The 14,362-nt window shown below is 40.2% G+C and overlaps 1 protein-coding gene across 4 annotated transcripts; it reads right to left on the bottom strand.

Moving 5' to 3' along the window:
- Positions 1–205: 205 nt before the first annotated feature.
- Positions 206–14,362, bottom strand: LOC110989528 (sodium/glucose cotransporter 2-like). Of its 4 annotated transcripts, none has more exons than XM_087141485.1 (6): positions 13,799–14,081; positions 13,519–13,632; positions 3,961–4,137; positions 3,676–3,735; positions 2,256–2,360; positions 220–1,862 (listed from the first exon to the last, which is right to left on the bottom strand). In XM_087141485.1, exons 2-6 carry the CDS (start codon positions 13,594–13,596, stop codon positions 1,671–1,673), a joined length of 612 nt encoding a protein of 203 aa, XP_086997611.1. In that variant the 5' UTR covers positions 13,597–13,632; positions 13,799–14,081; the 3' UTR covers positions 220–1,670. The 4 variants fall into 4 exon arrangements, with proteins under 4 accessions (XP_086997608.1, XP_086997611.1, XP_086997610.1 ...); XM_087141484.1 differs by having other exon boundaries at positions 221–1,862; positions 13,803–14,081; XM_087141482.1 differs by lacking the exons at positions 13,519–13,632; positions 13,799–14,081 and adding an exon at positions 14,091–14,362 and having other exon boundaries at positions 206–1,862.

The raw sequence follows: 14,362 nt of genomic DNA, 5'->3' as shown, positions 1-14,362 counted from the left end.
TAATAAGTAAATAAATAACTACTTGGTGCTAATGTAATATTCTGCAAAAATTAATGTAATACATATTACAGATGTAAATCTGCATCATGAACAGGCCCCCATATGGTGTCATACGGTGTCAACACCCCCCCCCTCAAATGTCCACAGAAAGTTATCCCCAACCCTTCCCCAATCCCTCCATGCATTCCCACCAATTTCTAGCACAAGCTTATGCTACTATTGTGACACATCAGTTTATCTCCTGCTTGGCTTCAGGTTGGAAATTGTTTGAAGGAAAAATTTTTCTTAGAATCACTTTTTGAGTATCTCTGTACTCTTCTTCCATGTATGAAGACCGTTTGACATCTTTTTGGAGTTATGTGAACTGAACGGTACACTTTTCAAACATTAAAAACTGACCAAGTATTTCTTGGCAAGTGAGGGCGCTTTTGCTTTGATGTAAATCCAGGAATACATGTCAGGTTGGACGTTTTCATGTTAAAATTGCGAACCCCAAATTTGCTATCTGGGAACATTTCTGGGAAAAGGATTTCTGCTGGATTATTGCCATATACTTACAGAGCAATACGAAAATGAAATCTGCCATAGCAGTGGTTAAAAAATGTTATGTGCACAAATCAGTGCAGCATTGAGATTCAGTGCCTTGGATGACCAAAAAGCATCAAAATATGGGTTACAACTTACAATTGCAAAACAAAAATTTAAAATCAGGTTAATTGAAACCCAAAGATGCAATTTCAAGGGTTTTCAGTAAAATGTATAAAAAATTTTCCATTTCCTGGTTCCTTCAAACTCTGACAACTAATGTCGCCATAACATTGCCCCCCACATTACCCCCCACGGTACGGGATTAAACAATTCTCTAGTTGCAGCATATCAAACCAAGAATTGGGAACTGCGCCTATGCTTGGAGGAAAGCGAGTTGTGGAATACGCTATGAACCACGATGTGGGAGTCGATTGCACATGTATTCGGTAAAAGTCCAAATATACAATATTAGTAAAGCGTCGGATTGTACACTACGGCCAATTGTATTTTCCTCCAGTTTTTTTAACTATATTATTAATTAATAATTAATTAGTCATGGCATGGGCGTCTCCAAGACTTTTCTATTCAGGGGGACCGGGTAGCACGGGCGCCTCCGTGAGCAAAGCACTCAGCAATGAACTGATAAACCATTGACACAGTGGCAGGGGTAATTTCGATATTTTCCCCCAAGCAAATTGGTGATTTTCGTCCCGTTTCGTCTTTTTATTTTTCCATTGTTTTTCCATCTGGCGACGTGCATGTTCACTGAGTCTTTTGATGAGACATTCAAACATGAAACAAATTCATACGCAGCAAGGTATGAGACGGAGAGAGCCCCCCCCCCCCTGCTTTGTGTTGGTCATTGTCTCGCAGGAATCTGGGGAATTCCTTTCAGACATCTTGGGGGATGTGTTAAGTAACAATAGTCTGGAATGTGTATAGGGATTTGACATGTTAGGGGGAACCCCCGGTTTCATTTCTTGCTGGGTATACACAAATTTGCTTAACTTGTTCAATTCTGGCAGAGCGCTTTTAAAACACCTTCATGTAATTGCCAGTGCTGAAATTGTTCCAATATCACCCTTGAATTCTTACAGTACTGGGAAATGCTACAAAGTCCACATGTAAATTTTGTAAGGATTTCACACGTACAAAAGGTGACAATTCAACGGATTGTACTCTTCATCTACATGCATATGCAAACAAGATGTTATGATCATTCTTTTACCAGCGACAGTGTAGAGAGCTGTAATAGCCAGAAGCGACACGATGGCAACGTACAAATTCCACTGTAGAGATTCCTGAATAAACAGAGCCCCTGCATACATATCAACCTGTCAACAAGCGGAGAGACGATCAAAGATAACAGGTCGAAACAAAATAAAAACCATATCACACCCAGAGTTCGATCGGGAAAACAGAGAAACAGAGATTTGGTGACACTCCATTATCTTGACACGTGTGATTAATTCATCAAAAAAAATACCAATGCTGAAATGAAATCAATCTAATCGGATATTAAAGTAAGAAAATTTAAATATTCATGTGACATTTTGATTTAAATTGGTCTTTAAAAACTCCATTTATAAGCTGAAATTCATTAAACGTGTCTGATGTGCCTAATCTCAGAGAGGTTTCTTCGAGGCCTCAATAATGTACGGCATGAATACTGTTAAGAAAATATGATTAGAAGTCGCATATCTAATTCCACGATGACCCTCACTCACCGATATTTTGGTCAATACCGAGAGAAGCAGAGCTAGGCAGGCGAGGTATACACGAACACGCTGCCCGCCGAAACGTTTTCGTAGATATTCAGGCATGGTAAAGACCTGAAATTAAATGGTAGTTGCAATTTTACATGTCAATCTTACTTTACAAAATGGAATTAAGACGACCAACTTCTCAATCATATTGTGCAAGAAATTATGGGGAAAAGGCTTCAAATCTAACACAATATGGGCAAAGGGACCCCTAAAAATTATTATTATTAAATATTTATTATTGTATATTTCTGGTAATGACACCAAGGATTCCTTAAAAGCACCCTTGGCACTGTAGCTCGCAAGCCTGAAGCAATCTGTAGAGAGGAGACAGTGAGAAGCAGTTACAGTTTTAGAGCTGGGAGGAAAACCCCAAAGGAATATTCTGATTAAAACACACGGAATCAGGTAAGGACTCAAAATCCAATCAACATGTGTACCGGGCCGGGATTCGAACCCGGACCGCAGAGGTGGAAGGCAAGGAAAGAACCACTACGGCAACCTGACTCCCCGAAATGGCGAAACAATTCTCGATCATCCCCAAAACCAAGGGCCTATACCATCTGCATTGTAATCATATTCACTAGCATCTGTATAAGGGGGCTTTCGGTGTGTGACGCAGAATGAAAAATTACTAAAAGTCACAGTTCACACGTAAAAAAATTATAATCAGTTCTATTGTCAATCATTTCACACTTATCATTATTCTCAGTGTTTCTTCGAACCTGTTTGGCTTTGAAACTCAACCATGCGACGCCACGTACATGTATACTTTGTAAACCTTGAGGCAATCCTCTTATTGAATACTGTGATCAAAGTTCACCTCGCTCAGTTGGTTTTCACGAGTATTCCTACCATGCTCCTACCTAATCTCACTTAAAGAGCCAAATTATTTATGTAGACAGAAGGCTTTCTTGCAGTTAAGTGGAAGATAATTTGAACCCTTTTTGCATTTAGGAGATTGTAATGTTATGCGCCCTTTAAATCTGCAACACGGTAAGCTACTGTCGACTTTGAACTTCTGTTAAATTGGAATGACTTTTTTGCAACCCACCCTCTTTTCCTGACATTTTTCCTGACATCAACAAAACTCGATTACAGACAGCGTCAACAGTTATTATGATTGTCAGTACACATAAGAAGATCAATACATCCAACATTAGAAAATGCGTAATTTGTTCACCAATCCTATACTACCATACCACCACTTCTTTTGAAATGACAAAATAAAAAAATTAAGTTAAGTGGGGATCAAAGGTATACTTAGACCTGAATTAATTTGAAATTGCATTGAAATTGCAACTGTCAGAAAACACTTGACAAATTATGTTTTACAAATATGACAGATGATTTGATAAGAAAACTTTAAAGATCGCATACGTACCCCAGAGGACATGTAAACAGGCACAAATATCCAGCCCAGGAGCAGCAAAATAAACATGGCCTGTTGATTAAAATTATTGAAGAAAGGTCCGCCTTTCAAAATCACAGAAATCATTCAAATCGGTAACGACAAAAATATACGAAGTAATAACGTATATAGGTGCTTCAGAATTTAGACAGCTAGTTTAATGTGAGATGATATAATGTTGTATATAGCAAGATTTAATGATTTAAAACATGATTATTTGAAAACACGGAGAGCGTTTTAAATGAACTACTGACTTACGTTAAATTCAAAGGAGCCTACAGCAAGTCCAGACGCGGCCCCCGTACCTGCCAGGCCGATGAAATGTCCACTGCCGATGTTGCTGGCAAACAAGGATGCTCCTATAGGCCACCATACCATGCTCTTTCCGGCTAAGAAGTACCCCTTCAGTGTCCCACGGGAAGATTGGAAAGACGCCTAGATATGCAAAAGTGCAGGTTACAGAATATCGTTACAAAACCTATAAAAAAACATGCAGCCTGCACGACAGCCCAACAGTCAAAAGAACAATGTAATTAACTTCAGTTTTCTGAAACCATGAGCCCAACCTCCGAATTTTATAAACTACTTCTAATTTTTTTTCAGGCTAATGTCAACCCATATCTTATAAGTTGCAGGTAATATAAAAAATCACGATAGATCTACCGGGAAACAAACAAGACAGCATGAAAACTAATTTTATTATTTTCATGGACTGTGGCTGAAGCTCAAGGGCGGTTCGATGATTGGGGTAATGAATGATACATGTAATAGAAACTTGCATAGGCCTAAATGTGTTTGCATCAAGGGAGATACCTTTTTGCCTGCATGATAGTTTCCCCTTTGCATATTCATCCCCTGTTCACAACAACTATATTGTCATTTATTCGATGGTCACAATGAAAGGAGGCCGTCATATTGGCAAATTATCCCCTCCTAAAAAAGCGAAGCTACCGCGCCCAAACCATTTCGCCTATATCGATGTTTCCTTCCTTTGATTTCTTTCACAAAATTTCCACGCGTCTAAATTTTGTGTTTCATCCGAGTCATTATCTGCAGAACTTTAAGAACCTATAGATTCTGAAGTACCTGTCGCAGACAGCCACTGCAGGTGGGTAATTCCTTAGGAAGTTAGAAAACCCTAGGCTGGATTACTGGGTTACAATTTTTCCAAATTTGTGACCACATATCGACACTAAATGCGTAGGACAAATCGGCGGATTCGTTCATTAACCCGACCACTTCAGTAGGCCCTACTGCCTTCACACCCATATTAAACACGAAAATGTTGACCAACCAAAGGCGTGTCCTTACTCATTGTTTACCTTTTACAAAGAAAAGTGTTTGCGGGTCGCAAACTCAAACAGTGATCAAACAGTCAAAGCAAAGACGTTTATGGCATTACTTTTGTTTGTACCGGTTTTCAAACCAATCTCCTTTTTTCATTATATAGCTGATCCGGTCTAGTACATGTACATTAATGCATTGAACCAAAAAAGTCACTAGGCAAGGCCAAACCAAAGGACAATTTGTAAAAATGCATTTCGTTGAAGTGAAGCATATTTCCGATAGTGTACGCATGTTTTAAAAGCTCACGTTTTAAACAAGAGAGAAAACATTTCAATGTGAATCGAAGTAGATTGCTGGAGTGGAAAACAAGCTGTTTTTCTTTTTGTATTTAAAAATCAACGAAGAAGAATTTAGTATGCACCAGGAGAACAAGTCCAATTATGTTTACTTTCCTCCCCCATCTTCAGTGCCGTTTGCTACTTGGGGGAAAAAACGCGCACACCTGTGTAAGTGCCAAATGCTCCCTAGCACAATTAAATGTGTTTTAGCGACACACTTGCGCTGTTAGGGTAAACATTGGTATCCGAACAGTTTTCAGTTTCAATTAATGCAGTGTACAGCTGTTGTATGGTAGCTTGTGGCGATATCTATCACCTTGTGATCTTTAATTTCGTGTTTCAAATTTCGAAAGGCTATATCCAGTTTTGCTTTGCATCAACAACAGATATGGAGATTAAAACGAACACGGACATGGCACTTTAGCTCCCGATCACCAACAATGACAGATAAAGCCTTTAGTGCCTGAAATTCCCACCATTATCGTGAACGAAAGCCCACTAGTGCAATAAATTAGGCCTAGACATTTTTTAAAAGGGGGGAGCATAAGCGTACATTTCCAACAAAAGATTTTTCAAGATGTTTTTGAGATGTTTCTTCAAGTTCGTTTTTCTATATACATGTACATGAATATATATATTTTTGGAAAAAACGGAAGTGCATGCTTCCGGTTTTGTTTTGGATTGAGTTCACTATACGATATACATTTAGGAAGTCGAGGATATTAGACATGAGTGTCGGGCCGGCAATTCGTTTAGACGACGCATACGATGAGGTCCGAAAATATATCTCCTGCACTAGTAGGCTCTGGTATATAATTTTATTATACCTAATCTATAAAACTATATCTTCAGGAAACGAGTTCGTCATATAAAGTGGTCCCCCCTTATGAGTGACAGTATAAAAACTACAACATTCCTTCAACCAGGACAGCAAAGCTACGCCCAGGAGTATTTTCAGAGCACTAAACGCATACTTGAAGTGTTGATGAGTGACATAAAATACGGCAGTCATGCTATAAAACATATTATAGCTTGGTATTCCTTATAAAGCAATAAAACACTTCAAGCCGACAAGAGTTACTTCTTCAAACATACACAGACTGCATGCCTGATGGTTAGCATGAGACATACGTCAAGTCAACTGTAGTACAATATACAGTGTATAGACTCAATGGTGAAGGATATCCTCCCCGTCCTACAAGCGAAAAATCACACCGGTAATACTAAAATATTTCATTCTTTCAAGCCTGAAACTGGTTTTAATAAGGCCACATCGAAAAACAGGTTGTAATCATCCCCGCCCGCCCCTAAGAAATACAAGTACACCCGCCTCCATTTTTTGAATTTTTTTCCTTTTTGAAAATAAACGGGAAAATGGTCTTTTGGACGATACCACATTCAAATTTAGCGACCTTCTGTTACACACTTTAGAAACGATACTTCCGGAAATCGCCGATTGCTCCCAAACATCCACATGTACGAGTACGAGTGCAGATTCACCTAATCTCAACTCCACGGCGGGGCAAGATCGAGCCCATGGAAACGAGGTTGAGATTCATCAAACAGCTATAGTGGTTGCGTTAGCCGCATCCGAATTATTGGCTGCAGCTGGTTGCGGCCGCGTGCATAAACCTGTGGAAAATAGAGCAGCCTACAAGGCCTTAAGGCGGCAACCACAGCAGCTTTGTACAATGTGGTAGCAGCCACAGCGTGTAATTAGGATGCGGCCTCGACCTCTGCTGCATGATGGATTAGCACTCAATATCGACGGCCCATTCCCACCAGATACTGATTCCACTTCACAGAGCTACAGTACCGCGACCCTCTCTGACAAACCGTCCTAGTTTCACTTGGCTGTACAACCCCAGGCCTATCTCCTTTTGTGATGAATGATTTGCCTTTGTAAAACCCTTTAAAGAAGATAAATAAAACTCATTTCATTGAGGAAATTTTCCAATCCAGCAAAGATGTACAGTTTGTTGAACTGAACAATAAAACACACCGCCCTCCTAGCCCAAGATTTTTGTTAAAAAGGGAGCTCAGCGATTATTTTTATGTGGCCTAAAGGAAACTCTCTTTAATTCAAAATTGCCTCAAATTTCTTCTAAAAACTACCCTTCCTTGATTTTACTATCGATGCTAACACTAAAAATGCAGTTTAAAAACCATACACAAGACATCCTGATTTGTCATCATCAACATACATGTACATTTTGTACGGTACCAGCGAAAGTTAAGCGTTCAAGTGTTTTTGGCCATCTGTCTAAGCCTTTCATTGATTTTATTGCGGGTAGTAGTCATGCGGGTTTGTCACCTTCCCGTACTATAACAACGGAAGTTGGTATACGCACAATAAAGTTTTGAGGTATTATTACGCAATGAATCCGTTATTATATCGACAACCATTTGGCAACAACTCTTTCAAGTTTTGTTAGGCCGAAGTTTCAGAACATCATTTGGTCTATTTACATTGTACCAAAAGTACAAGTCATACGTTTCCTGTAAAAATCAGATCAAGTTATTGAGAACAAACATCAGCCAATTCCTCATAGGCGAAACTCTATACGAGACTCACCAAACCGATATGGTCCCGTCAATCGATCCGAGTCTCACACTGAGTCTAGCCGGACTATATATGTGCAGCAAGGTTCTTTTTAATGGGGATGAGGGGGCTTCAAACTATGTTACATGGGGCAAACGACTACTTAACATTTATTTAAAGTCTCATACCAGATTCAGTGTGATCAAGTATGAAAATGGAGCAAAATGATTATCAGAGTATCGTTGGTTGACATCATAGGCATGAGAATGGAAGCACTCAGCCGGCACACAACAGTGGCAGGCAGTGAACGCTTACAAAGTAAAAGCCTATGGGCTCCGAGCTGGACCAAGAGAGGGTGCATTTTTCCTGGCAACGGAGATTCCACCACAAAACATAAATAACAACGGTTTTTTTCAAGTCACTGGCCTTAGCGCTATGCATGAATGCGCTTAGTGAACGGACTGAAGTTGGAGGCAATTGTGTCGAATATCCTGAGATGGCCGCGCGGTCACTTCAATTCACACACAGGCAGTTTACTGCTGAGCTGTCTATCCAGTGGACGTGTATAGAGACCAGTGGTCCTATCCGCCCTGAGCTGAAGTGCACCCTCACCGGCGAAAGAAAGACAGATAGTACTAAGTTTCCAACCGGGTTCTAGCACGCGTTCGGCGTGCACGCGAAGGCCACAGAGTTTCGGCAGAAAGAAACCCCGCCGCGCGCTCCGTGAACGTGAAGTAGAGATTTCGCTGCCGACGTCATCAATTCATGCGCACAAATTTCGCGTTGTGACGGCCACGGACACGTTTAGATGCGAAGAGGAGTTGAGATCATGCTTGATCACTCTCCCACTAGCGTACTGATCGCCGAAACTAATTTTATGGCGCACCTCGTACGTGAACGTATACCTGTCAATTTACGGGGACGGGCGCACGCGCGACTTCTGCCGAAACTCTCTAATCTAGACAAATCGTTGCGCGTACTCCGCGTCAAATGAGCATAAACTTGCACACCTAGCTATGCGGAGCGTGAGTACCAACACAGACATATAAACGACATGTCTGTGGTACGAAAGGACCGGTAATTTTATTTCAAAACACGCCCTCTTTTGTTCCTGCTCGAAGCGGACGGCCTATGGGCCTATTACTATTGACAGCACACATGCTTGCGTATTTCCAGTGGCTAAGGACCTAGACCTAACTCTAAGCAACTGATTCAAATGCATCCTTTATACTCCCAAAGGAATCCAAAATGGTCTTTAGCTCCAATAATACCTCGATCAAACTACAGGATTTTTGTTTTTCATAAATGTAGAATTACGGTTCGACAGTAGCGATTGATTATCCACACTTCATAAAAACTACTTTTTCCTCTAATAGCGTTTTAGTAAAACATATCGCTTAATAGCAGACACTTTTTGTGACTCCAGAGTGGTGTGCTAATTGTTTCATCAGAAATCAGCCAACAAGCTTTATAACTGTACAACTTTCCTCTGTAACATGTATTAATATTAATTTGTATGTTGACCCAAATGCAAAAACAAAATGTTTTCTTTGAAGTTTGTTTTGCTATTTATCTTGTATTTTACGTTGTTATGATGACTGGTTAACGTTTTGTGAATAAAGCATTTTGTTTGAAGCCACATATCATCTGACATTAATTTTGTTACCAACCAACCATGACTACAGTAGAGAAAAATCGATGCACATGTAATTATACTGGTTGGGCTCAATATCATGAAGAGCAACCGTAATCACTGCCTACGAGGTATACATACAAGTAAAAAAATACACGTAACGCTGAGCTGTGTTAAATTCTCTATACATGTACGCATGTCGGCAGCGGGTGCAAAGTTGCAAACTCTCCCCACAACCTACATGTATGCCTCCATAAATATGACACTATTTTTTTCGTCGGAAAATAATAATTTTGTAAATACATAAACTAACCCAGGTACAAAATGATCTGCCGATTGCCTCTTTACACTCACACAGTCTTTGGCAGGATTTCTTGTAAATTTACAGAAACATTTTTACAGGGTCAGGTATCACGGCGATCAGGCAAACGTAGGAAGTTCTGCGGTTGTAAATTGTTGGGGAGGTGGCAACATCATCTAAAAATAGATGAACTTGCTCCTTATCATTACAAAAAAGTATCAATGTCATAATAAAATTGTGGGTTTTGCCATCACGAACTACTTTATACGATGCTCCTCTACGAACAAAAGCGCTGCAAAACAGCGCTACAAAAAGTCCCAAACTCATTGTTTTATGCTTTGGAGGGTAATAAATATTCTTTAAACCCTCAAAGATCAAGGTTATTTTGACCCTTTCAAAGCCGCAGGGGGCGAATTCCGCCCCAAAGAAGTCGGTTGTGCCAAGCCCGATGTTTTGAAACTTGGCATGCATGTACAGACACTCATCATGTGAAGTTTGAGCTCAATAAGACATATAATGTTGTTATGGCCATTTGAAGTACATGTAAATGGCTACTTTTTCTGGCTGCTTGGCTGCTTTTCTGCTATCAGAATGGTAGAAAAACAGATTTTATGTTCTGGCAACATGCAATTTCGACTTTCCTCCTTTTCTGCCACCCCAAACGCAGAACAATATTGTTTGGTTGTGCATTTTTATACTTGAATTCTGATCGTGAATTCTACTTCTTGCTTCTTTTCATACCGGAGGAGCTGTTTTACATAGGCGGCCAAAAAGTGGCCATTTGCTTTTCTGCCTTCCAAAGGCCGTGAACGGGTCATGAACCTCAGGTTATGGCCTTTCTTGGGGATTGAAGACGTGTAAACCAAAAATTACAGTCCACCCTATCTTTTATGATAAAAAATTCACATGTTTTCCTTGGCCCAAGCAAGCTTGTTTGTCTATTGGATGAGAGTTGTAAAACTGTATTTACACTGTATTTTGGTCCGCAGAAAGCATGCTTTAAGTATTGGTTTCTATACGTCTTCACTCCCCAAGAACAAAATGGTCGTAACCTACCGGTTCATGACCCTTTTGGCCCATTGAGGACAGAAAAGCAGATGGCCATTTTTCGGCCACCTATGTAAAATCTGTTTTCCCGGTATCACAAAAGCAGAAAAGTTGAATTCATGGTGGTCGTCGAAATGTTCAATCACTTTCCTGCTTGTTTTACAGGTAAAAAGCAGATGGCCACTTCTCGGCCGCCATCAAAAAGAGGAAAAGTAAAACTACTTTTCTAGTAGCAGAAAAGTGGAGAAATGCTTTACAATAAAATTGTTTGGTCATTCTGCTTTCAGGACAGTAGACACGTCAAAAATTGCATGTTACAAAAACGTAAAATCTGCTTTTCCACTATTCTGATAGCAGAAAAGCTGATGGCCACTTTTCGTCCTCCGTACTGCATGCAAGCCAGTACACAAGCATTGAGCATGCCACTGCAGTGGAAAAAGTTACGGTTTGGGGCTGACCCTTCTCCCAAAAATGCGCGCTGCGCGAGAATCAGATGTTCCATTTTTGCTAACCTTCTAAAAGTGCACTGCGGGGATAGCGAAAAAAATGTTGAGGGAAGGCGGATTACATCCCCTCGGCTCTTTTAGGGTTAAGGCCTAAGGAAATAATTTTTTTCTTAGCATGAAGCGGTGAATAAGACTTGCTTATGATCCTGCTATGATCCTGGGAACAGTTTGTCATCGCCGATTCTCGGGGATTGGAGTTTTCTGTGTGACGGCTTTTAGGTCAAATACGCGAACGTGACGTTCAAATGTTAACTTTTTCTTTCTCCAGTGGTTGCAAACAGACGCTCTTAATGGTCAAGCCGACAGTGGATCAATATGCAAAGTACGCTACTTTTCATTCATGAAAAATAGCCACTAAGAAAGCCAGTGTATCGTACGTGCACTACTCTACCACGGAAGACCTACCCACGAGCTTCCCTCGGACACGCCTTCAACTGTTACGTAACCAAAACCGTGAAGGCTTTCAGCCGGTTCTGTTGTCGTCTGAATGCCGTGTACACGTCACCTAGTGTAGTCTGTAGTGTCGTCTGAAAAATGCATGTACATAATTATACTGTACATGTACATACACTGTACATGTACAAGTGCATCTACAATATATACAGCACAGTACATGTATACGTGTATATACAGAGTGTACATGTACACAAATGCAGCCCACTTAGAGACAGTGTACATGTACATGTAGTTGTGCAAATAATAAGCACTCCGTATATGTCTGCGATCAAATGATGAACCACTCGCTTCCACGAGTTCAAACAAACAGACTATTCTGTTCGGTTTTGGATGCGCTTATTATCATATAGTAATCCTTAATTCAATTAAATTTTCTTTAAATATAAATGAAAGAGGATGGGTGTATAAGAATCCTGAAATGATGAATAAAGACATTGAAAGAAGTGAATGTGTGAATTACCTGAAAGGGTATCAAGCCCATTACGTGCATACATGCATGAACTGAATTACTTAAGTTCTCATTTCTTCAATGGATCGAGTTAAAAGAAAGAATTGTTGGAACGTGCTGCTGGACAAATTGTTCATTTTCAATAGGTCCTCCTCTGAAGTACTCTCTTTGCAAATAGTAACAGCCGGCATTCGATGTGGGATGAAACTCACGTCACTATGTGTCAAAACGTCACCTGTGGAATACGCAGCTGTTTGCACGACGACTAGTTATTAATATACCTTCGTTCGAAATTAGACCAATTACTTCTGTCAAATAAAAAAGCGCTTGAAACAAAGTGATAATCTCCTATAATACAGTAGGCCTACGGTGACATCACGCACTAAACTGATCTCCTTAATTATCCAAAATGTTTACAATGAAAACCTTCAACGAATCACCAAAAATTACCACTATGGATATTTAAAAAACCAATTGAAGATACCTCCGGCATGAGCCTGGATCTCATGCCAGAGGTTTCGTCACCAGACCGTAGCCTGGGGACTGGTGGAGGACAAACTTGAAATAACCAACGGTCCTGTCGCGCCAGTAGATACAGTACTTGCTAGTTACAATACTGTGAAGACATTGCTTCAATTTGACCGTGGCGTTCACCTCACAAAAAAAGTTTAGATTTTCGTAGAAATACTTATTTTATGGCATTAGTGTGGCACTTTTAAAACTAGAATCGGAAGTACCATAAAATATAACATAAAAAAAGAACCCTTCGCATGTTTATCATAAGATTTTTTCCAAGCTCAATATTTTCATGAGACATCAGTACTTTCAAACAACGCCTAGATTTTGAACCCTTTCTCTTTTTGCGTTCGTGTAAAAAAGAATAGTACACATTATTTATAGCACGGGTTTTTAATGTTAGTACTGCATTCTCAGTTTTGCTCCGACCACCCACTCTAATTGATACATGTAGGCCTACTCGTTCACCAAATGTATAGCATTAACACTAGTAAATCTGTTATCTCCATACAGACATTGATATCACATTGCTCCAAGTCTAAATTGTTTCTTCTTCGATATGTATCATGGAGGATCTAGGAAGAATATATCGAGTAAGTTTTTTTTTCCTGGGGCCTCTTACGTTTTCGGTTTCTTTGACATCAGCTGTACATACATGACATACTGTAGATGGTCGTGTACAAATCATTTTGCAAGACATTATATTTATACCGCATAAAATATGGAAGAACTTCAAACTCACCCATAGTCCAATCAGAAGGACAAACAGAAAATACACGCATATAACAACGATGTCTACCGCATTCAGTTGTAACGCCATATTTCAGCTTCCAATTCTTTGTTTCCTTGGACAGGTCTGCAAAATTCGATTGAGAAGCAAATTCACTGACACTGGTGTCACTTAATTTCCTTCAGAACTGAAGGCGCAGAGGTTAAGCGATCCGTTATTTGCGGAAAACTGCCCGCACTTTGCTCATCCACTAGCTTTATACATGTATATGTTACTGTACAATGTACGGTACCTACGTGCATGCGCGCGCCCTTAACTGTGTGTGTACATGTACATGTACGTGCATGACGTGTCTCGCATCGTACAGGTACATGTGAATGTAGATCCTGGTCGCGGGTGTCACGAACGAAAGGCCGAGTGTGACATCCACAGGGTGAGAAAGTCTCCAAGTGTATAATGGTTGTTGTGTAATCTGCGTCCAATGGGCAACTGGCAAACAGCAACGCCCACAATAACGATCAGCTTTCAACCACAGTCCTTGACAAATATTGAGAGGGTACGGGTCAACACAAGTCATTGCTCACTCGAGCAGATGTGTGGAAAGTATCCGCTGCCGGCACATGTGCGTATTGTTTTACTGACGGCAAGAGTTCCTGTGGCGCTTTTTTATCTCGTTCCATATACAAACAGACTGTTAAATCTAAGATTTGATATGTAATCTGGTACACATTTCCTGTGCTCTTCATTTGCAGACAAGTAAATGCAAAGAACATTGTCCAGAAGTAAGAATGACTGCCAAATATTTCCCATTGCTACAACGCTGCATTACTGCGTTGGTATGTTGTCTCTAGTTACT

Source organism: Acanthaster planci, linkage group LG09, assembly GCF_054643075.1.
Source record: "Acanthaster planci isolate LZ-2023a linkage group LG09, COTS_SCS, whole genome shotgun sequence".
NCBI classification, from domain to species: domain Eukaryota; kingdom Metazoa; phylum Echinodermata; class Asteroidea; order Valvatida; family Acanthasteridae; genus Acanthaster; species Acanthaster planci.
Note: the sequence above shows the minus strand (reverse complement) of the source record. Positions and strands in the feature narration are given on the sequence as shown.